Here is a 24,097-nt window from a genome sequence, read left to right as displayed (position 1 = left end):
CGTCCCATAGAAAACTTTGTCGGAGAACAAAGATGGCGGAGAAAGAAAAAGGAGAGGCAGGTATTGTTCCAGCGAGGAAACGATATCGAGTCTGCATCGACTCGATGTCTTATACACACCAATGTTACCCGCTGTTCGTCAGCCTCGACCAACACCTTGCAAACGCTAAACAGTGCACGCGTAATCGCGCGAAACGTACTGTCGGACCCCGTATAGAATTTTCGTTCGTAATAACCCGACGAGAACAAGATCGTAGCCAGAGGACGGTGCGCCAGGTTCGTCTCGAAAGGAACGCTCGAATCGGATTAATCTCGGGCAATGTCTCGCTATAGCTCGAAAGCGGAGCGTATGCGAACACCGCTGCTACCTCTCCGAGGCATTCTCGTTATTAGCCCCGGGCGCTTGTGTCCGGAATTAATTACACGCTGTTCATAAATCCAACCGGAGAGACGCGTAATATATTCATACTTTCGTCAACACGGGACCAGAGGCACGGAGTAAAAAGTGACTGCAAAGACAAAGAACGGGCGGCCCTTGAATTACTCGCAAGACGCGCAGCCCGCGAGAACTCGACGACGAACTTTTACCCGGGCCGTGCAGCGAGCTGTTCGAAAAAGAGCCAGCTTCGCCGAGGGAAAAAGTATTACCGGATTATTTGCCAGACAAACAAGCTATCCAACTTCCACGTGTCTCGTGTACCCGTGTCGAGAAGAAAAACGTATTTTCCGCGTAGCTAACGCCACGCTGTTCGACCTTATTTCCACGAATAGTACCCGCGATATCCGAGAATTCGCAAAGAAGCGAGGAATTTTCCAGATTGTCATCCATTTTCTACGCGTGTTTAATTCACCTGAGAAACAGACATGAATCACCAGTACCCCGTGTTTGCGCATTTCTCAGAGCTCCGATTTTTCGCGAAATTTGCACAGTGTTATTTTTACGAATAATACTAGCGATTTCTGAGGATTCGAGAAGAAGCGAGGAATATTCCAAATTGCCATCCATTTCCTACGCGTGTTTAATTCACCTGAGAAACAGGCATGAGTCATCGGTACCCTGTGTTTGCGCATTCCTCGGAGCTCCGATTTTTCGCGAAATTTGCACTGTGTTATTTCCACGAATAATACTATCGATATCCGAGGATTCGGGAAGAAACGAGGAATATTCCAGATCGTCATCCATTTTCTACGCGCGTTCGATTCACCTGAGATTCATCGACTCGAACACATATAGTACGAGTCATCGGTACCCCGTGTTCGTGCATTTTTCAAAGCTCCGATTTTTCGCGAAATTTGCACGGTGCAAACTCGTCGGGTCGAATAATCCTCTTAGCTCCGGCGAAAGAACGGATCGGAAAAAAACAGGTACAAAGACTATACCCTATTCCGACTTGCGTCCACTCTTACACGGTCGAGCAAGTTCTCGTAGGAAATGGAACAACGACTGGATCTCGTTAAAAAATCTCGGAAGCACGGAATCGTTACTCGAGCGTAACGCGGATCTATCTCGAACAGCACCTGGCCGTCGAATATACCGGTGACTTCATCCGCGTCCAGCAGCGTGAAAAAATAGTCGTGCAACGGGAGAAGAGGGTCATCACGACGGGCGATTCGCGAGATCCGTGGAAACTCGTGGCATACTAGTTCAAGGCTAACACTAGCCATACTTCGCAAGATGCAGCGTTTCGCGAACGCGTGGCGTCGAGTACCGCGTCTGTGTACCCCTCGTGACGTTCGCCAGCCCGAGGCGCCCCCGGCTGCATAAAACTGGTTGCGCACCGGAGGAACACTTCGCGACAGCGTTTCTCCGAGATCCTATCTGCCGAAGGAGACTCTCGATTCTCCAACTCGAATCTTATCGCTTACCCATCGATCGAATCAACCCCGATGAAATCTTTGTTTACACCCTCGACGGTATCGGGGCCCGCGGTGAGCAGAGTTTCGTTAACGCCCCTGCGCCGGGACGCGCTCCGACCCTGTACCTCCATCGTTGCGTTAAAATATTCAAATCGCAGTCAGGTGTTGCATATTCAGTGCATGCTTGAAATGAATTTATCAGGTGTCTCGCGTCGAAAGATTAAACCTTCGCCGGGAGGGGTGTGCAATAATTAAAGCACAGGTGATAGGCCTGGGGCAACAGCGACCTCTTCCTCGCTTAATAACCCTCGTTGCTCGGTATACGAAACGACTTCTCGATGAATCCGCGTCGAAATCATCTCCGCGTGATTTCGCTGTTCTCCGCGTATCGCGACACGGAATAATCGTGACCCGAATGTGAAAGACGCGAGGACGGATTTTTAAAGACGCGATACCCCGCGCGGATTCAAAGTATACGCGAGAAATGATCTCGGTGCTTGTGTGCGCGCGCTCTAACGAGCGACGAAATCGTTCGAATGTGCGACGTTCTAGTTGCGAAGAACATATATTCCGTTCGTCAAAGCCAGCAAGTATTTCCATCGCCGATACGTCTCCCGTCAACGTCGACGCGCGTGCAACTCTCGACACAGCTCGGGCCCATTAAACGCTCGAGGATGGGACGAGATCCGGAAAAACGTCGCCATCGTGCGGAACCCGCGGTTCTCCTCGCACGCACACGCGTCTCTCGGTCGAATCTTGCCGACTACGACGTCTAGTACCATTCCATACCGTTCCGCCGGTGACCACGCTGCACCGTTTCCGGCGGATGTACCGCGCGTATCCACGCGAGCACCGTGCGCGTTCCTCGGCGTTGCTCGACGATCGCTTCGCGCGAAAGAATCCCGAGCGCGTGCGGCGAAGAGGCCTCGCGCGTTCGACGGGGGCTGAATTTATCGCGCGTCTATTTAAGAAGCACGAGGAACGTAATACGTATTCTCGCGCGGTAAGAACGCGCCGCAGCGAGCGGATGACGCACGAAGCGGCGTCGGCGGTTGAGGTCGATGCCATCCGGGCGAATCGTATCTCTCGCTGAGCAAATGATCCAGCGTTAATGGTCAGACGCGGAGAGGCCTTCGTTGCTCGTAATAATCTCCGGTAACGCTTTGACAAATAACAGATCGCGAATAAATCAGCGAACCGCCACCCCCGCCGGCGGCGAGCAAGAGGTAGCAGGAGGAACTAGCAGGCACTAGCACCGCGTGGCATTCCTCGAGGATGAAACGAGCGTTAATAAGGCAACGCGATAACCGTGCATCGTTTTCGCGGAGGGAAAATTTATTATCGACCACCGGACGGATGCGGGCTCGTTAAGAGGAAAACGGAACGCGAGCCGGGTAACAGCGGCGTGTATCGGATACCGTTTAGACTTTGACGATTTTCCGCGGTGTTAACGAGACAGTTTGGGAGCTTTAACGAGACCAGCCGGAGGATGTTCGACGGCCAGTTACGCAACTTTGATATTCATACACCGAGATTTAACGCTGCTTCGAACGCTCGTGTTCCTAGTAGCAACCGTTCCACCTTTTTCTCTCATTTTTCTCTCGCGCGAGTTTGGAAGGGGCAAGAGCAGCGTTATGGTCGATATCGAGTACAACGGAGTTTTACGTGTACGAGGATCGCGTAATTCTAGCGATACGAAACGAGTAGCCGTTAGAGAATAGAACGGGAAGATAAGATTTTTACAAGCTACGCGTTGCCGCGAACGAGCTTCCATTTAATGGTAAATATAAACGTTACAGAACTATCTGCCCGAGGACGTTCCATGCGTTACATACGAGCCAATACGACGCGCGTTAATATCGGGTAATGGACGCGCGCGATACGAGGCTTCCTCGCGGTGAGAATGGACGGCGCGATAAAATCATGGAAACGAAGAGGAAGAGTTATCGCGAATGGAAAACGAAAGATCCGAAGGAATTACGTCTGTCCGTGGAACGTTAATATCGATCGCGAGATCTAATTTCCTTATCGCTCGTCGTATGGAGCGATCGGTTTCTTTGCGCCGGTAATAGGAATCGAGGGAAATTAATCGAAGAACAGCGCTGGTTGGGCAACGTCGAATAAACAAACGAATAAATTCCATCGACGACTCGGAGGGAGCGGACCAACGGATGGATAATAGGGGATGAAATCGAACAGCTCGGTGGATAATGGGACGTTATGGCGAATAGATATTATTATACGCAGAGGAGCGCAGGGGATCGCAGGAAAAGGAATAAAAAATTCCAGCTCTGAAAGCAAACGACGTAGCAGCGAGCGGAGGAACGCTGCGAGAGAAGCGTGCCAAAGGAAACTCGAGGAAAACGCCGGCGTTGGAAGGAAACAGGCAAGCCTTTATTTAGAGACACTTTTCGCGGGGGAGGAGGAGGATGGCGGGATAAAAACATTTGCTCCGATATCCATTACGCGCGATCCGACTCATATATTTAGCCGCGCAACACGGCTCCTCTCAGCAACCTTCGTCCGCTTATTTGAACGGCACGTGAAAACATCTGGCCTATGAATGGCGAGTAGATTTTCCGCGCGGGACACGCGCGCGCGTGCCGCTGATTCGGCTAAGCGGCTATATTCGTAGGTACGTAGAATCCGCGGAGCGGAAACGCGAACGCGCGGCACGGAACGGGGGCAAAAGGGATCCCGTGCCCGGGGCTCGCGTTACGTGCGCGCGTATCAATTAAATCGTTCCACGGGCGAATTAATCGGACGCAAATACGGCCGAGATTCGGTCGCGATAAAGATTCAACGCTGGGAACGGTGGCCGCACGCGCGACCAACGCGACACGTTTTCCGCGTCCGAACGAATCCGGGAACCGTGCACGGGTCGTACGCGACGACGAGAGAGCATCTGTATGCGGTCACGCGATCGGTGCGCACCACGCTGAATACGTGCGGACGCAATCCAGACACGAATCAGACACCGGTGCATGCCGTTCGCGATAAAATTAGACGCGAAAGGTGTGGCGGCTGTTAAACGCGTCGTTACACCTTTTTTCTCCGGCCGCGCGTAGGTACCACGCGAGCGAGAAGACGAGGGCTGCAGGGAAGAAGGACGAAAGGTGGCTAGAGAACGGCGAGAAGGTGTACCGTCGGTCGGAGGCACGGAGAAGAAGAGGAACGTCAGGCTCGCGAGAGTAGAAGGTGAATGGAGAAACTATGGAATCCGCGGAGAAGCGGAAAAATGCTGGAACAATGGGAAACGTGGTCGAAGGGGCGTGCGATAGAGCGCGCGTGGTGACACGCACGGTGGAAAAGCCGGGGGAAATACAATGGCAAGACGATCGCGAGAGTCACGGGACTGCGTACTGGAAATTCCGGTTTCGCGAAACGAGACCGGACTCCTCGAATTCGATACAAAGGATCGCGTAGCGGCAAAACCTCCGACGACGATCCGACAAAAAGACGACGCGAGACTCGCCGTTCCCAGATCCGTACGCGACTCGATACAAAGGGCCTCGGATTCTTAAAGCTTAATAGACGACCGCGAATTCGTAAGACCGGATACGACGGACGTCGCTCCTGTGGAACCTGATTCCAGACTACCCACGAGATCGACGGACCCGAGTTTGGTAACCTCGGGATCGCGAGGATGGAACGGAACCGTTCGAAGCCAAATGGAAGCATTCCAGATGACCAGGTCCGAACAGGATGACCCCGGAGTCAGGAGCTCCAGAGTCACCGTGGCGCCATGACACCGAGCAGACTACTCCGAGCTATTGGACCAAAGTCAACGGGTCCTTGCGACCTCGAACCCCGAGGAGCATTAAGAATCCTGCCACACCTAATTCCGCCAAGTCTCCTACATCCACCGGAACTTAACTTTCCACCGGACTTTCCTAATCCTCTGCATAATGCAGCACGTTCCTAAATCATTTATACCGAATCTCGCGACTCGTCCGCGACTACTATGCGATATCGAATTACCCGATTCGAAAGTGTACACCGCGAACTCGGCATTGCTTGTGGTTTCATCCGGCCGAGTTTTACGTATCCGAATCGAGAGTATCAACTTCGCCAACTCGGAACTAGTCTATATGGAAATCGTGGGTCGCGAGTTATCCGCGTTGGGTGTCACGTGTTCGAGATGCCGTGTTTATCGCACGCGAACATTTCGCGGAGAGTCTCCTGCGAGCAGAACTCGGTCGCCTAAACGCGTTAGACGGTTCGCGGTTCCGCGCAAAGAATGGGAATCCGCGTAAACGCGGCGACGGCTGCGATCGTGGGAGGTCGACTCGGACGGAAGTTACTAACGAAGACCAATTTCGTTACGACCACCGGGAATAGAAACGCGGGCTTTAACTACGCGTAGACACTCGACGTAATTCGAGCGATGCGAGTAGCCGCGGCGCTTCGGCTAGTTTATCTCTTTCACGGTAGCTCGGTAAAGTCTCGCGCTCGTAAAGGCGTACACGTACAAAGAGAGCAACGAGAGAAGCCTGTGCATCGAGAAAGCGACATTTACTCGCGGGCGCTGTAAATATACGGTTCTAAGAAGACGCGAAGCGTCGTTACGCCGTAAAGCGATAACGTTGCACGCGAAGCCAGCGACCGCGAACAATTCGCGCGCGAATTCCGGACACGAGACGAAATGTCGCGCGAACGTTAACGATCGACGCGGTATTGCCAACCAGTCGTTCGTTCCACGGGGAAAAAGGTACGGGGGATGATTTAACGCCACGCTTTTGACAAACGTTCTTCACGCATCGTACATCCTCTTCGACGCGCGGCGAAATTTATGCCGAATTTATGGCTCCGGTCTCGTTATCTTTCGCGCGCACTCTACTCGATCTTCCGTCGCCAGTGACTCGACGAAATCTACCCTTTCGAGTGTACGCCGTTGAAAAATCACTCGGAGCGTTGGGACGAAGAGACGTCCGGTTTTGCTGGTCGAATGGGCGGCTACCTGACGCGGACACGGGACACAAAGGCGTATAAATCAGTGGCAGTATCGAAGCAGAAAATTGCGTTTTACGCCGAGAGACGGATATAATTTCGCGATTCGCGTTCACGGGACATTTGTTACCCGTTCGATAGTCGCGCGGCTAAACCGCGAGATACGAAATACTAGTCTATCACGCGACAGAGCCGCGCGTGCAGGCGGGCTCGTGTGCGTTTGCGGCAGATCGGAGCACGCGGCACGCATCGCACGCGATAATGTAACGAGCTCAGTCTCGACGAACCCGGGAGACACGGTGATACATGATTTCGGTCGCCGCTGTCACAACACCAACGTCTCCTAAATTTCAAACGATTATATATCTTCGAGGAGGTAGGCTGAGCTCTCTCTGGCCGGAGGTCGTGGCTAGCGCGATCCTGCCGGTAGCACGCGTTCAAGAATTCCACCGTTATATGTCACGAACTTTCGGCCCGCTATGCGGAAAAATCAATATTTATGGCACGGTGTCAAATGCCCCCACCAGATTCTCATTGGCGGTCTATTTCGGTGGTATGTCCGATTCTACGTTGCCCGTAGCGTCGCTCCGCCACTCGAAATCGAATTTTGACGAGTACGAGAACGCGTCCGGAGTCCAGCGAAAAAGGCAGAGTCTAATTGATAACGTCCAAGTTCATCGACGTAACGTCAACCGACGTTCCTCTTCGCGCGTCCACTTCGTCAGCATCGAAACGGTCGTTTTCGGAGTAACGCGAGTTCCGATTAACCTAGAGAAGCCGAGAGTATCGTCGACAAGCGATTCGATCCAAGGAGAGGAGAATCCGAATGACGACCGCGACCAATCGAAATTTCGAGGGACAATTGGAGCAACGCGTGTCCACCCCACGAGGAAGGTTGCGCGCGATAGCCACGGTTGCCGGAGTCGCGACGGGCCCGCCGTAAACTTTGAATTTACGAGGGGATCCGCTCGTTTCGGCCGGTTCGCGGCGAAAAAGGGTGCACCCACGACGGGCGCGTACGCGTGGGCAGATCCTCTGTCCCCCGGCGCCCACCCGCCTCGAGGTGTAGCGAAAGACAGTAGGAAGAGACGCGAGCGTGGGCGCGCGCGGCCAGAGGGTGGGTTCTATCGATTATCGACTAGAGCCGGAAAAAGAGCACAGCTTGATGGATTCAAACACGGCCTACCACTTTTCCCGACTACTTCAACCACACCCTGCTACCTCGGTCACCGTTCGAGAGTCGTTAAAATGGAACGCCATCGAGTGCGTGTATGCGCGAGCGGGCGAGCGCGGAGGATGAAGCGGGGAAAATTTCCACGCTTCCTGAAACTCGAATCGTAACGCGACACCGGCGCGACCCCCTCGGGCCCCGTTCTTATTACGTTTCACGAGCGTCAAATTTTATACCCTCTCTGCCGGAACTCGGCACGAGGGGCAAATTTTCCGAAAAAATCCCGAGGCGCGTTCTCGTGCGGAAAGAGGGTGCGGAGAATCGATCGCGAACCGGGAAGCAGCCGAAACCCACCCCCTCCCGACCCACCCACGCTCCTCGCCGACTCGCCGGGCCGATAATCCACGGTCGACTAACGCCGGGGAGAATCTTCGCGTGGAATATCGCGATACGCTCCGCGGGAACGTTAATCAAAACTGCGAGCTATAAGATCGGAAGGGGGGCAACGATGAAACTGGTATCGGACGCGAACCATTAACGCCGCGCTCTACGCCTCCGAGTGCGCGGCACGGTTTACTTTAATCGATTTCACGGATATCACCGCGACGCGTGGCAATTATTGCATCGGAAAACTGCCGATGGATCGTCGCGCGTCTCACCGGCGGCCAATCATTTCCCGTCCCGGTGTATCAATTACGATCGATCAGGAATAATTCGCCGTTTAATTCGCATCCGCCGCTGACGCAGCGAGCGGGTGCTCGAGATCCGATCGAGTCGCGATTCCAGGTGCCGATTCGTGCAACGACGAACCCCCTCTGTACACCGTGTACGTGCTCGCGGCACGACGATTCGCGTGACCGATCGTAATCGAATCTTATCGCGTCGAGACGCGTGGCGTCGCGTACACGTGTGAGTTGCAATGTCGATGTCGATGTCACCGACATAGCCGCGTAACGAGCAGTGGAAACGGAAAACGGGGCCCGTGGCGTGAAAATGCACGCCGCTTCGGACGGAAACCCGCGCGGGAAAATGGCAGGGCGGCAATGAGCTGGTGGCGCGGGGGTGGAAATTCATTATCGGTCGCGTAATAAATTCGCGGGGCGTCAGAAGGCGAGCTCGTTCCGGGGTTTCATTATTCCGTGGGACTCTCGTTTGTCCCATCGCGGCGACAATTTATGTTTCGAATCGCGATGGCGAACGCCGTTGCTAAAATAACGCCAAGCTTGCCTAATTATCTCACTGGCTACACCGAGGGAGGAAGAGTCGCGTCGCTTCAACCGTGTATCGTAACGATCGTCGACCACTCCTTCCGAGAACGTCTCGATACCCACGGATGCGTGGTGCGTGTGGGCGTCGCACGTCCAAACGATGATCCATCTTAATCGCACGCGACTCGAGAGCGTATCGAAACGGAAGTCGTTACGTTGCGCGAAATCGTGAGAACGACCGGATCATTGGCGTTCTCGAGAAGACATTTCGACGAGTCGATTATGCGATGTTTCTTGTCTCGCCGATTCCACGCCGATTCGATACATCGGAAGGGAAGATAGGCGTTGAATGGAAAATTTGCTGATGTTTCTTGTCTCGCCGATTCCACGCCGATTCGATACATCGGAAGGGAAGATAGGCGTTGAACGGAAAATTTGCGAAAATTCGGGAAAATTCGGGAAAATTCGGGGAAATTCGCGATCCGTTCGATCAACGTTTAAAGGTAATTTTAGAAAGGAAAGCTGGTCATATATCTCTGTGCGATGTCACGAGACGCGAAACGGCAGTTTTGCTAGAAAGCTAGAGAACGTTAGTGGCTATAGAAGTCACGCGTTCGGTGATGGATGAAGGGGACGAATCGTTGAAAGAGGTACGCAGACGTGGCTGGTAGAGGGTGGTCGTTTCGCACAGTTTTAAGAGTATTAATATGGTAATATATCTCGGGGAGAAAAGATATCAAAGGTTAACATTCGCTTTAATTTACCCGCGGCGTAAAGTCGGTTTTATTAAGCAGGAAATTTATGGAGCTTCCGGGCGCGTGTGCGCGCGTATCGAGCCTGTTTCGATTTAGCGAGGATAAATTGCGGATCGATCGAATCGTTTAGCGTGTATCCGATGATCGACGAGTTCCTAGAATACACGAGCACCTAATTTCGTTGTACATAGCCCCCGAATAACTGCCGTCTTTGGGGTATTTCCAGCGGATATCCGTGTAATAGGGTCACCGTTATAAATAGACCGCGGGTATATAATACGATTTCCCTCTGTTGGCCAAAAAACGGCGCTGTGCTCGCGTTATAAGTTTGCCGGATAAAAGAATCGCCGTTCGGCAAGTAGCTTATAAGTAGAAAACAAGTGGGAGTAAAGGAAGCAGAAGAGCCTAACATCGGAAGCCTTCTTTCCCTTTTTATTTCCACCGAACATTCTTAAAGTGCTGCCCAAGTCTGTCCTCGAAAGTTCGATTCTTTCAAAGTCCACGAGAACACGCTCTCGATCCTCCGCGATACCGTGCGCCCTTTTAAATTGCAATCGACCGTACGCTCGATTTTTCGCGGAGAGGATTTTCCTACATTTCAAAGCTGCTCGATACGACTGTGCCCGGCGCTAGGCCTGCAAACGCGCCACCCTATTCAAACGATTCCGCGTTTCCGCCACAAAGGAATTATCCCCCGCGTGCCATAAAACCGTATTTCGCCGTGTTAAACGCGTCTACCATCGCCTTGGTTACGGTTTCGCTATACGCTATCGATTCCACGCCGTAATTTCTCTCCCATTGCTAATCCACCGCGAATGCCGCCTTTCCAGCTGGGCATTCTTTTTCGCGTCATCCTAGATTCCGTATTCGCCGATGGAAAGTTGCGCAAACGTCGGCACCGGAGCACCAAACACGGTCGCAGAGGCGGTTAAACGCAAGCCAGGCTCGGTAACGGTATACAGCTCGATTCTATAAGTTGCCGATCGTGCTCGAGCAACTCTAGAACGAGCATTGAAACGGGCCGATAAGGTTACACACTGCGTGGTAACCGGATCCAGCAGCTCGTGGATTTCTATTTAAATTGTAGAAAATGTTCTCGCCGGAACGAACCGCTTCGGGGTCCCTTGCTCGGTCCGGTAGTTGCCTGCTCCGACAGCCTGGTCTCGGCTGGAGGCGAGAAAAGAAATTCGGGGAAAACGACGCAACTTTGCAGCCCGCTAGAGGCTACACTCTAACCGAACGGAACAGGTAATTTAATCGAACAAGGAAAGTTCGTGTTCCGCAACGTTATCGCGCTTTCCTTTATCTTCGGAGTTTACCATACGCCGTGCGTCCGGTTTAACTGCGCGCGTTTAATTATCCGCTGCAACAGATACAACGGGTCGTTTGTAAAACGTAACTGGCGGCTCTTCCTCGACTGGGTTCGGTCCGTGGCTGCACGTTCGCGTTTGGTCCGTGAACTCGAGACAATTTAAACGGCGGATAATCTTGATTAACGTTCGTGCACCGACGATTCGTCGCACTTAGGAAAAGAAGAGAGGATAAGGTTAACGGCTGTTTGTTTCTCGTTTCGCTTCATATTCGAATTATATCGCACTTGGGTCCGATCGGAGGCGAGCAGAGGAAGAACGTCGTCTCGTAAATCACTCGTAATCCCGAACCGAGGAGACACGACGTCGCGGAATTAAAGGTAACGTCGCGAGGACGCGGTTTTGCGCGAGCTCATCGCGGCTATACGTCTCCGTGGTGATTCTTCGCCAGATGAAAGCGTTGCAGCGTCCTCGACAATGGAGAAACGTAATTGAAATGGCGGAAAGAAACATCACCGGATGCGTCGGGAGGCCGCGGTGGAATCCATTTTGGGGTTGCGGGGTGGCTGTCCTAAAAGAATGGGCCGAGTCCGCGAGAGTAAGCAAAAACACTCGAAATCCTCTTTCGTTCCACGTGTCCGAGGAAATTACTCTTTTTAACCGCGGGAGCGAAACAATGGCGGGTAATAAAGTTAAAAAGGAAAGTAATAAAACATCGAAAGGACGGTGGTATAGATCGTAGCACAGGGGGCGAGTAGTAACGCGAAGGGTCGAACGAGGTTTTAAGGGGTAAACGCGATTCGCGACGACGCGACGCGGCCTGTTGCGATATCCGCAGAAATTTTTAACAACCTCGCTGAAAGCGCCCTGCACGCGCGTGTTTGTTCTCTCGCCAACTTTCCAACGTTTTCCATTCTGCGTAAATAGAGATCCCGCGTTGAAACGCGGCGATGAAACGCCACGGTGACACGTACGCGGAAAAATAGCGCACGCATCGACTCGCGTGTCACCGCTGGCCTAACGACGTATATGCGTACACGCGTTCAATCGTATTACAGTTTACTCGGCCATCCAGGTTCGTTCGCGATTGACTTTAGCAAAATGTGAACCGGCTCCGGACGGATAAACCACTTTCCCTGGGCGAAAAAAAAAAAGTTTCTTCGATACAGAGGATGTTGAAGAGATAAATTTAGCTATAGACAAAAATCAATCTAGAATACAAGATACGAATAAATAGTTCGTAAGATATGAGTTCCTAAAACGAATATTTATATAAATATTCGATGGGAGTTGGGGGTTTGGACGAACCGCGTCACGTACAGCTGCAGGAGAAGCTTTAGAAGAAATATATACCTTCCTATATATATATCGCAGTTATTAGAACCCATAATCCCAATAGGAGACGATTCGTTTCGACGATAAATTGGAAAGCTCGTGATAGAAATCGCTAGACGATGACGAAAGGAGTAATAACCTACGATAATTCCGGCACGTCCCTTAGACGTCTATGCACATCGTGGAACAACGCGGTTGAGGCGCGCCTCAAAGGGCCACCCCGTTAGTTCAAATTTCATTCCGCGTCCCTTTTACGGGATTCTTTGACCGCAGCTCGAGGTTTCGCCATTTTAACACCGACGCGACGTAATTCAGCGACGAAACTTAATTCCTTTGAACGAGAAGACAGGAAACGGCGACGGGCGGCTCGTCCTCGGATGTTACGGATCCGCGTTAGTTAGGAATCGGCGGTGAATGCATAAGAAATGTGAAAGAGAAGTAAGTAGGTCGTGGGCATTAAACGCGACAGCCGCTTATACGGACCGCGTACGGAAACCGCGTAGAACGTCTCGCTGCCGCGTATGGGAATATAATTCCGACTTCGTGCCACTCCGGCACGAAGGAGAGTTCACGGTTGCGAATATATCCCACAGCCTGGTTCCCGGTTGGAACTTCGTTTCGCCGCGGAAATTATAGCGGGGTAAATTGAACGTTGCGAAGAACGAGTTTAATGATTCGGGTAATGTAACCGAGGCGACGTAACTCGACGCACGGGTAAAACGCGTACAGCCATTACGAGGATACAGCTCGTTGAGATGACTTTCGTAACGAATAAGGCAACGATCGCCGATTGCCGCTATTACCGTGTCACGATACCGTGGACGTTAAAGCGTGGCGACCGAGCTGAGAGAGAATTTCGTCTCGTGTCCCTCGCTCTCTCTATCTCGCTGGCTCTTTACAAGAAGATGACTCCGTGCACGACGACGCGAGGAACCGCCGCCACGCTCCGAGGCGACTTCCATCAACAGACGCGCATATTTAGGCAAGTGACGGCGGATCGTGGCACCGCCAATTAAAATATTTTCATTGGAGCTAGCCGATGAGGTATCGGTGACGCGCGAACAGCGAACAGCAAACACAGCGGCGTATAAATTCGACGAAACGCCGTCATTCTAAAATAACGTCTATTCCGGCCCGAAGTAATATAGTTCGGTATTCGAAATAAAAGCAAGTTGCAGGAAGGGAAAGAAAAGGGGAGCAAATAGGCGAGAGAGCGGCTAGTAACCGTTCATATAGGATGGCCAAGGTGTTAATCTTAATCCGCTGACTCTAACAGGGGCCAGTGGATGAGTTATCGCTGGAATTAAAGCCGCGCGAAAATTCATGGCTATGTAGAGTGGCCGACGATGCTTTTCCGTCTAACCGATATAACGTTAGAGTGTTGCTAGTATGCGCAGATATAATATACACCGAGACATTATAGCGGTCTCCGCGGACGCAACGAGGTAGTAAAATCGGTCAAGCGTCGAAGTTTACTCACTCGAGACGACTGTACGAGATGGCTGACAGAAAGCCGAGAAAATAAGGGCCCGAAAGCTCAATTAGAGTCGCGCGAGCTTTAACCGTCAGCGTGGTCGACGCTGTGTCCTTACCGGGGAGAGCAGACACAGAGAATATACCGCAGCTAGCCCTGGACGTTGCGGGCATCTCGATGGTACTCTGCTGCTACTCGATGCTCTAATTCGGGAGCTCGCTACATCGCATCGTATACGGGCACATACGGGGCATTGCGAGCTCGTATACGCCATCTCGGACGCGCGTCCGCGAATTCGCATTCGACTCGCGTACACGCATCGTGAGCCGCGTGATCGATGGTGCCGTTCTTTTGAGCGATGGCGAAAACCTGCCACCGACTTATTCCATACGTGCCTTCGAAATTTGTCACCTCCAACGCTCCATCGTCACTCTGCGTCGGCCGCTAAAAAGTTACGTGCCCGTTCCGCACCGCGAAACGCACGTTCGTGCCCCAGTTGCTTCCGGCGTGCAACCGGCTTAACGAGCCACTCCGCCAAATTCCCAGCCGTTTACCCGCATTCCGAGTAACACCGCGAGGTATCGACGCGTTCGTTCCAATCGAGTTCGAGATACGTCGCTAAACGCCGAAACGCGTACGACGCACGCGACGCCCAGCGTCGGTGTTTGCGCAGACCCGACGCAAGTGCGGCCAAGCGTGGAACGGCCTCAAAGGCGAACGTCTGCTGCGCGCATTATACACCGTTCCAATAAATTCCGCGTGTTACGGCGATGAATAGGAACGGCCCTGGCCGGCCATCGTGTACTCGCCTTTATATATACGTATTTTCTTTCGTACAATACGAGGCAGTTCATCGGATCGTGTGACTAGCGGGGAAATTAACGCAAATTGTTCGCAACTCGAGAAGGCAGGGATGCTTAGGAGGCAATTTACGTAGCGCGACGCGGATGACGTTTATCAGGCCGACGACACGCGCGTTCGCCGAATTATCGAGGCCGATTTGCATATCGCCGTCGAGCCGAATGCGCGAAATCGAACTCCTCGAGGTTAGCCGTGCACCTTGAGAAAATATCGATAGGCCATCGCGGACGCCGTAATGGATTCCTGCCCCTCGATGCTGTTGCTTCTCCGTATCGCTGACGCGGTCCAACCGAGAGCTTCGAGAGGAGGGTTTTAATAAACGATCCTAAACGCTTTACCCTTCTCGGGAACGGTGGCGATACACGACTCTCCGACGTCCGGGATATGAAAAATGGAATCCTCCCGGACTTTCTTCGCGCGAATCCGTATTCAAGCCGGATTACGGGAAAGCGCGAATCCGACGAGGAAAAAAGGGGGAGACAGCAGGTAGTACAACGGGGGGATTAGGCAACTCGGTATCGTCCACGTTTTTCAGCCGTTCCTCGGGCGTTCCCCGGAAAAAGGAAGTTCGCGATCGAATTAACGAGCAAGTTGGACGTTCGTGCTCGATCATTAGGAATCGCGGGTAAAGGGTGATTCGAGACGAGGAGAAAGTTACCCCGCGTGACGACCGCCTCCGTGACTGGTCTCCGGCCTAGACCGACAGAGCCTATAAATCGCCGTCAGCCGAGTCTGCGCTCCTTCGCTGGGACTACAATTTCAATTGGTCCGCGAGTCACGGATAATCGGCGGGGATAATTAAAGTAAGACCCGATGCCTGTCGCGTGCATCGGCGGCCCGTGGTGCACGATCGCGAATACGGAGTGGCCGAGAGTAGACGACGAAGGACGAAAAAGAAGGTAGAAACGGTGCCCCGAGAGAGAACGCGCCGCGTAAAGCCTCCAGTTTAGACGCTCTTTAATTAGTGCGTCTGTCGCGTAGATAACGCGAAAAAGAAAAAGGAGAAAAAGCAAAGTAAGCATTGTGACCGGAGAGCTATGCGAAGGCTCGTAAATGGATGGAGTGCGAACAATGCCAGATCGCGCAGGCATCGACCATTCGTGAGACAGAAACAGCGACAGGGCTCATCTATTATTGGCGCAAAACAGAAATAAAATGCAGTGCGACGGCCTGCGAAACGTATGGTGACTCGCGTTGTGCCAACAACTTTTGTCCTGCCTTTCGTTTTCGATACTTTCCCGCCAGAGGGCTTCGGTCCCCTTTTCTTCTTTCCCTTCGATCCTCGTCGCTATCGATAACACCGGGCTGGTCCATCGGTGCAGGTCGCTTGGAGGATCGTCGAAACGAAGGGGTCGTGTTGCTCGTCCTTTTCATCCATCCGCTCTTGCGTTGCGTCGTATGCCAATTTCTCGAGGAACGCGATGGTCGCGTTTACAAATATTTACGCTCGCCGAAAACGCGGCGATGATTCACGCGGGGACAAGACGCGATATGCTCGAGGGTTCGAAGCACCGTGTCTTCGGCGCTGGACGCCGATCAACGTACGCTACGTACGACGAAAGGATAAAACGACACTTACCACAGTGATGGGGTAGACCGGGTTGATGATTGTGAAGAGGAGAACGTGGTTCGGTTTATTATTGTCTTCTCTGGAACAAGAAAGAGAAAAAGCGATGCCATCAGTGTACTCGCGTTCCGCGTGCTTCGTTTATCGTTCGACTTACACCTAGCGATTTTTCCCCGCGATAAACCCGCTGAGTAATGGTAACGATTTAATCGTTCGAAACGCCAGGCCGATATATCTCCCTTGTATCGCGCCACGCGAACCTCGCCGAGTCACGGTAGCGAAAAATTCTGCATTTTCCGGGCAAGAATCCGGGGAGGGTGCGCGAGGGCTGCGGGGAGGGCGACACGTTGAATCGCAGCGAAATTACATCAGCCGGTGCACGGTTGGCGAAATTTTTTTATTAAATCAGAGCCCGCGCGACCGGCCCCGGCCGAAGGGTTCAGCGCGGATATTCGATTATCCGGAAAGAGAAACGAAGGAAAAATCGCAGTCCGGTAATTTCCTTTCGAGATTCAGCGCGGCCGCGATACAACGGAAGAGAAACGCCCTATTGATGGATAGCTGGCTATACATTTTTCATGCCGGGCACCCATGTATTCCCAACTCTCGCCTCTCTGTCCCTCTCTCGCCCCCTCGCCGACTTGCCAACCCCGCCGGTTTTGGTCTCGCTTTGCAACCAATTGGAAATTCAACTGCCTACCATTTTCCCGCGAGAAGAAAAAGGGGAGACGAAGGGAGAGAGAGAGACACCCCGGTGCACTCGTTCTGCAATTCAAAGTGGCCGATTCTCTGGCGAATCTGTTGCTCCTACTCTAAATGATTAAACTTCGTGCCTCGAAAACCTCCGACTCGGACGCAAACGAAGAAAAGAAACGACGCGAAAGAGGAGGAGTGGAAAGCTACTTCGTTCTATCGGACAGACTCGTCCTGTTGGTCCTCGTACTTTCCAACCGGGATAATTCTTGCCTCGCAGCTGCTGCGAGTATGAAAATGTACCGAGAACTTTGTCCAGGCCGATTAAAACGCCGAGAAGATCAACGAATTCTTGCTTTGCACTCTTGGTCACGAGCTCGTTTACGCCGGCGTCAAACTGCAAGCTTCAAATTTATTCTACCGAAACGACAAAACGAATTTTCCTTTTTTCAATAAATAAATCCTCTTCTCTGATATTCTTTTCACCGATAGACTTTTATCCCGTGACCTGCGGACCGTCTAAAATTGCGCTTCGTGACCAGTTTGACAGCGCTGATTCGAAGGGTGAGACTGCCGAGCGCGGAATTAGCCCTCGATGATAACGAGGGGTCCTGATGCGCACGTGGAAATTAATTAAAACGTTGCAGATGGTCACCGAAATCTCCAACTGATCCGCAGTGCCGACTCGGGCCAAGTCTAATAATAAGAAGTTAACTCGAGCGTTAAGCGCGATTCTGAGCGGCAGGAATTTGATATCGAGCGATATTCGTCTCGTTATGGAACTCGCGCTAACTTTCGTCCGCGGATGCGACGTCGCGAAGACAGCGCGAAACGGGGAAACGCGTTTGGGCGTCGCGACGCGACTTTCTGCAACGCGACTTTGTGCGACGCGACTAGGTGAATCATAAGCTGATTTCGAAACTTTTCGTCGACGCAGTTTTGACATGGTCTCGTACAACCATGTCGATCGGATCGTGATAAATCGGTAGTTAGAATTACTGTGCCAGGATCCCGCTGTCGAACGGGGCGAATCAGCGAGCAGATTATAAGATCGATCGTCGAACGAGGACAAAGAGGACGAGTCTGTGTACATGCTATGCGGTATTATAATTAATATACCGTTCGAAACAATCGCTACGTTTGCTCATAAAATTTGCAAACACTCGAGGCCTCGCTTCCTCGATTATTTCGACGTTTGCGTTACCATCCAAGACCACCGAGCAATCGTTGCGAGGCTAATCGATATCAACTTTGTATACATACCTTTTACGTCGCGGCTCGTCTCCGTACCCGCCATACTCGTGATTCTGAAACAAACGTAATCGCAGTTTTCAGTGAAACGCTCGATAATGTACCAGCGATAAATAAGGAAGAGCAGTCCAAACTCTCGTAAACCTTTCGAGTAACAAACACGATGCGTAAACGAAAGAGGAAAAGAAAGAAAAAGAAAAAGAGAAAGGTAGAGAAATATGGGAAACACGTGGTGCTTTGCATGGAAACAGGATTCTAGGAAAATCTGAGATTCAATGACGACGATTCCGTCCGCGATCGTGATTCGGTTCGCGACCAGCCCCGTACGCAGGCTCGCGCGTATTGGTCGAATCGGTTGCATAAGAGAAATTCACGCTGCGGTTTTGGCTGAATTTCGATGGTACGCGATGTCACCGGGGATGCGTACTCGGGCAATCTATTAATACACGTCCACGCGTCTTTTTACGACAGCACCCAAAGCGACGGAAATAGTGCAGCGAGACGCTTTAGGGGCGGTAGGCGTCGGACATCCTAGATGAACCCTTAAAACTCGCGCGAAATATCGCCCCGATCGATTATCGGTGAATAACGTTGCAGAACTGCCGTGCTGTGAACGCGATTTAAGCGGAGCACCGGGACGCCTGTGAGATACGGCGTGATATATTCCCACGAATCGAGAGAATGTAAATAGTCCAGAAGTAGTATATAAGTGCGAAGATACTGTACGACGCGGAATCTCGTTTCCAAACTTCATAGAGTGCGAACAATATGAGACGCGCGTATCTCATTTTGAGAAACTATCGTCGACGAGCGTGGTATTCGACAGAAGAGACGAGAGGACAAGCAACGACTCGATTTTCCAACGTCCACGATGCGTGGCTGCGCACCTCGAGCTCTGTCCCGACATTTTCATAGACTACGACGACGATGAATCGAGCCGACGACGGGTTCGCGATTCGTACAGCGGATGATAATGGTCGTAGGAAAAAACCGAAAGTGCCTTATATCCCGAGCGTATGTATGCAAATTTGCCGCGATAAACGACAACGCGAACATCGGCCTGGTAATAACTTTGCGAAAGTAATTTCGTACCCGCGAGATTTATGAGCCGAGCCGACGGCGTATACTCCAAGAACACTGTTTAATCGTAACGAGGACGAAATTTTACGAGCCCGCTTACGTAATCGCGCGTTAACCGGAAATAATCCGATCGAAGACAGCCCGGTCTCGCGGACAGAGGAAAAATTTTCACCGGGTGGAAAAGACCCAGGAGAGAAGAGTCCGCGAAGTGGGTGGTGTAACCGAGGCCGTGTCTGCGTTGCAAATTAACATTCGTTATTCGTCGTCGGAGCCCTGCCAATTAACCGTTCTTTTGTACCGAAAGGCAGTCGGTAAATGTCGTTTAAATTTCAATTCGAATTTCTCGACCCACCGTTGTTCCGCCGGCTATTTTCGAAGAGGCCAGAGCGCGGAACAATGCTGATTGAATTCCATAGCGAAACCCGCGCCAATTTTTAGAATTATCCGAATTACACGAGTCGTTCGATTCCCTCGAATCCTTCTTCCAACGCCATATCGCCGTTGGAGAAGACGAAATTTAACATAGAGACGGAACGAAAAGACGGTTCGACGTCCTCCAGCTTTCCATGTACTCGAATACGCCGGGAATCGGCGCAGACTGTGCCAAGTATTCGAAAGGTGAGACATTAAGAGAATAATCTCTCTCTAATAGGATTAACGCTCCGATTCGCTCGAGTAAACTTTAAGCGCATTTCGTGGATTATTCGGCAAAGAATAATACCGAGTCGACGAATTGGACGTTACACCGGGAAAGTGCCGATTCGATCTCGTCTTCCAGCTCCTCGCGATAGAGAATACGACGATCGATCCCGGGATCGAGATCCATCGGGATAACCTTATTTAAACATGTCGGTCTACCTTTCGCGTAGACACCGTATGTGTGCGCGTGGAACGTCGAAGACAGAACCGCTAGCTGGTAGTAAAGATCGAGTCGATCCGTGAAACGTTTCCAAATATTCTCGAAAAACAAGAGGTACGGAGTGTAGAAAGAGTCGGGGCGGGCAGGTGGCCAAGCAAAATCTCGTTGACGAAGAGGAAAGGAGCAAAAAGGAAAAAGGAGAGAGAAAAAGAATAGGAGGAAGCTGACAGGGAATCGGCGGGAACGCGGTCCAAGATTTCCGACGGCATGTCGCATCGTGGTACAAGCTGCATAGTATCGCAATTACGAAGCGCGGTGAATCCCACGTAGAATCTGTAATACGTTGTTATAAACATAACTCGGCGCTGGCCGGCCGCCAACCACGTGGTTTCACGCTCAATGGATCACACCGTCCGGCCGAAAAAAATACCCCCCGTCAACGCCCCTCGTCGCTGATCAATTTTCGCGTATCGCGATGGAACGCGCGAGATCTGCGCTCTAACGCTTGCGGCCTCCATCATCCACGGCCGTGATTTCATTTCCGGCACTCGTTTTCTCCCGTCGTTTTACGCCCGGATAACAGCACGCGATGGCAACTCGCGCGATCGGCATCGAGATTCTCTATTTCACGGACATTCGTCGAATCCGAGACGAAACGGGATTCACGGCCGCTGTCGAGCGTATTTGCGTATTAAATATACAGACGCGAATGTACGCCGCGAACGTTCGAGCATCGCAACCCTAGCGGGTCGGCTAGCACCCCCTAGTACGTATGAAAATATTTATAGGTATGCGGATTTTAGAGTCCGCGCGTTGTACGTACGTATATCGGGATTGAGGAGTAGGTGCCGCGCGATACCTCGGGTGGGTGTAGATCGCCGGAGCAGAAACGAGTAAAATCAAAACAAGGCGAGGGTGTCGTGGATCGCCTCGGAGTCAAGGAGAAAGTCGATTGGCCGGCTGCCAGCCACGTGCTGATAAAGAGATTAACCCGCAAGAACAATGCTTATGCTCCGTAATGACTTAGTTTCTACATCGAACCAACTTCCTCGAGAACCACCCCCGCGGAAACATCGACGAAACAACGAGCGCGTTATTCCATCCATTCGTTCTCGGAGCTCCGCCTCGATTTTCTTATCGTTCATTAGTCTCAGCCACGCCAAGGTTACCTTTTACGAACCGCTAATTACCACCGTAATTTCCCAAGGCTTCCACGATCTGCGTGCGCGTATTACCCCCTTTTCCTGGGTGCGCGGGGGGCGAAGAAAGGGGGAGGGACGGGTGAGTAAGCCTTCGAGAAACTTTTTACCCGCTTCCCGATGCACCTACTCGCACGGAACAGGAATTTCCCGATGAACTCTTAAGCGCCCCGAATTTTACGTCTCTTTACGCCCTGTGACTTTCTCGTTTTCCTCCGACCACCGACCCCCTGGTCGCGGTTAACCCCTTACCTTGCGAATTAAGCTGCGATGGCGCGTGCCACAACGAGGAACAGCGAAGTCGCACAATCACACAGTCACGCGTCGAGCCATGTCGTCCGAACGTGGCGAAGAATAACACGTAACTGACGAGTCTCAACCTGTTTGTCGACGCGAAAACATCCTCGAATATTAACGGCCACGTGAGGAATTTCGTCCGAACTTGGCGAAGAATAACACGCTATTGAAACAGGAAAACATTTGCGGAAATTAACCACGAGCCTGACCTGTCTTGTTTACGTTACGTTAGACCTTATCTACAGGCCACACCTCTCACCCCTGACAACCGTGATCTCTAACCGCGAGTCTCGCGTGACGTCGTAGGCCAAGGGATTAAGCAGATCGTTACGAAAAACGAAATGAACCGTAGTCGGGCAAAGTTTAGCGGAGATGTATTCGCGAGATGCTACTTCTTACCGTGGCCTCGCTCAAGGATGCCAGCATGCCGGCACAAGACTGTACGTAATTCATAGCGGACAAGATAATTGGGCCATCGCGATTCCGACACACGGAGCCGGCGAAAACGTCTGCACACGTACGCGGAAGACTAGCGAGGCTCGCTTTAACGTTTAACCCCTCCGCCTATGAATTTTCCAAGGAATTGCAAACACCGAGTTGGATCTTGTTTACACGATCCATTTAGTTGCGTTACGGTTCCTCTGTAGGCCGTGCGAGCACGAGTATGAACAGACACGTGGGTCGGATTCCTGCATGCCGAAAGATACCTAGAAGCTTGGCCCGCCTGTGACATAACGCGTAGTGGTAGACCAGTGGCAGAGAATAGCCTCGTCCGTACCGGTCTAACCGCCTAGTCTATGGAACAAGGACGAGTCCGCGACTCGGCTCTCCTGATAAAGTCTGTTTATCCGTTCGATTAGGAGGCAAGATCGATCCGGTTGTTAGCAGACGGCGATAAAAAGAGGGTGAAACGAGGGTGCAAAGAGAGTAAAAAGAGGGTGAAAAGAGGGTAAAAAGAGGAACTGCGGGACGACCGAGGGTGAGTACCTACGCCAAATGCGTCCCGCTGCGAGCGGCATCGGGATACGAGTAGATATTAAAGTGCTCGGGGACCGAAGAAGAGGACCGAATTTTTTTGCACGGCAGAAATTATAATAACGACCGCGACACGGTAATCGCGATACCAGCGGGCCGGCGCGAAATTATTCGCAGCACGTTCTCCAGCATCGATACCCGGAGTCGAACGGTACATCGTTCGGGGAGGGAAAAAATTTAGAACCTCGCTCGATACTTTCTAATATCTTCCAGCGATTAGACTGCAGAAACGAAGCCGGATGATTGGCAAGAACTTTTTCAGCGACCTCCTTTCCGCGCAAAACTCGGCGTCGCGAGTACGCGAGAGAGGCTGCTGCGCTGTTCGTGGAAGAAATTCGCCGGAGAAATTCGAGCGTTCGTGGAACTGCTCGTAATCTCGGTTCATCACAGCCGAACCCCGTTTTGCCCGTTAAAACGTCGCGACGACGCGAAACCGTGATCTCGCGGCGGTATGATACGGTCTATATCAGCGATATAGCCTAGTCCGGCCGATGTAGCGAAGCTGTAAGGCCGATCCTAAATCATTGTCGGCGTGGCAGAACCTTTCCGTTCCGACCAATTGAACGTGAACGCAATTATTAGAGCAGAACAATGCGCGCCGCCAACACGCGGGCAGCTTCGCTCGCGGTCGGACAACGACTCGCTTCGATATTAAGAGGAAGTACTGTCGTTCGGCGAACATTCCCTCGCGAAGGAATGCAGCGAGAGATTTTTTTCGTCCGCACGCCGACGATAATTTTCTAACTTCGCCTTTCTAAAACAAAAACGGAAAAACCGGAATCGCGCGCTGTTAAAATACCAGATCGCGGAGGAATTCGAGCCGCGACTAGCCTTGCCTCTGGTTCGAGGCTGAAACGAATCGACGACACGCGAACTTTCTCGCGACCATCGAGGCAGATCGAAGCGCCTCGGGAAGGTAAAAACCGAAATAGTAATCGCGACTCGATGGGACGCAATTACGAATGTAAAATAGCCGGTAAACCGGATTCGCGAGGTTTACGACCCTGAACCGACAATACCTCTCATTGGCCACGATCTCAGAGACTCTGTGCGAGCTAACGACCGCTGAAGATATCATAAATCTAATCCAACACCATCGTACCCTCGTCTCGGCGGTTTGTCATGTCTCGACTGGTCGTGATGCTCCGTTCCCGCTAGTCACCGACAGGTCGTCGGTCCCGAATAAGAGTCAGCCT

At 52.0% G+C, this 24,097-nt stretch overlaps 1 protein-coding gene across 2 annotated transcripts in view; it reads right to left on the bottom strand.

Moving 5' to 3' along the window:
* The window catches only part of sm (heterogeneous nuclear ribonucleoprotein L), a 143,322-nt gene that overhangs the window by 110,778 nt on the left and 8,447 nt on the right, over positions 1 to 24,097 (bottom strand). For both annotated transcript variants that reach the window (XM_017908764.1, XM_017908765.1), the window contains exons 2-3: positions 18,444 to 18,487; positions 16,500 to 16,569 (exon numbers count right to left, since the gene is read on the bottom strand). In XM_017908764.1, coding sequence (XP_017764253.1) covers positions 16,500 to 16,569; positions 18,444 to 18,487 — 114 coding nt within the window. The remainder of the gene's footprint in view (positions 1 to 16,499; positions 16,570 to 18,443; positions 18,488 to 24,097) is intronic.

Source organism: Eufriesea mexicana, unplaced genomic scaffold (assembly GCF_001483705.2).
Source record: "Eufriesea mexicana isolate 0111107269 unplaced genomic scaffold, ASM148370v2 scaffold12712, whole genome shotgun sequence".
In the NCBI taxonomy this organism is placed as follows: domain Eukaryota; kingdom Metazoa; phylum Arthropoda; class Insecta; order Hymenoptera; family Apidae; genus Eufriesea; species Eufriesea mexicana.
Note: the sequence above shows the minus strand (reverse complement) of the source record. Positions and strands in the feature narration are given on the sequence as shown.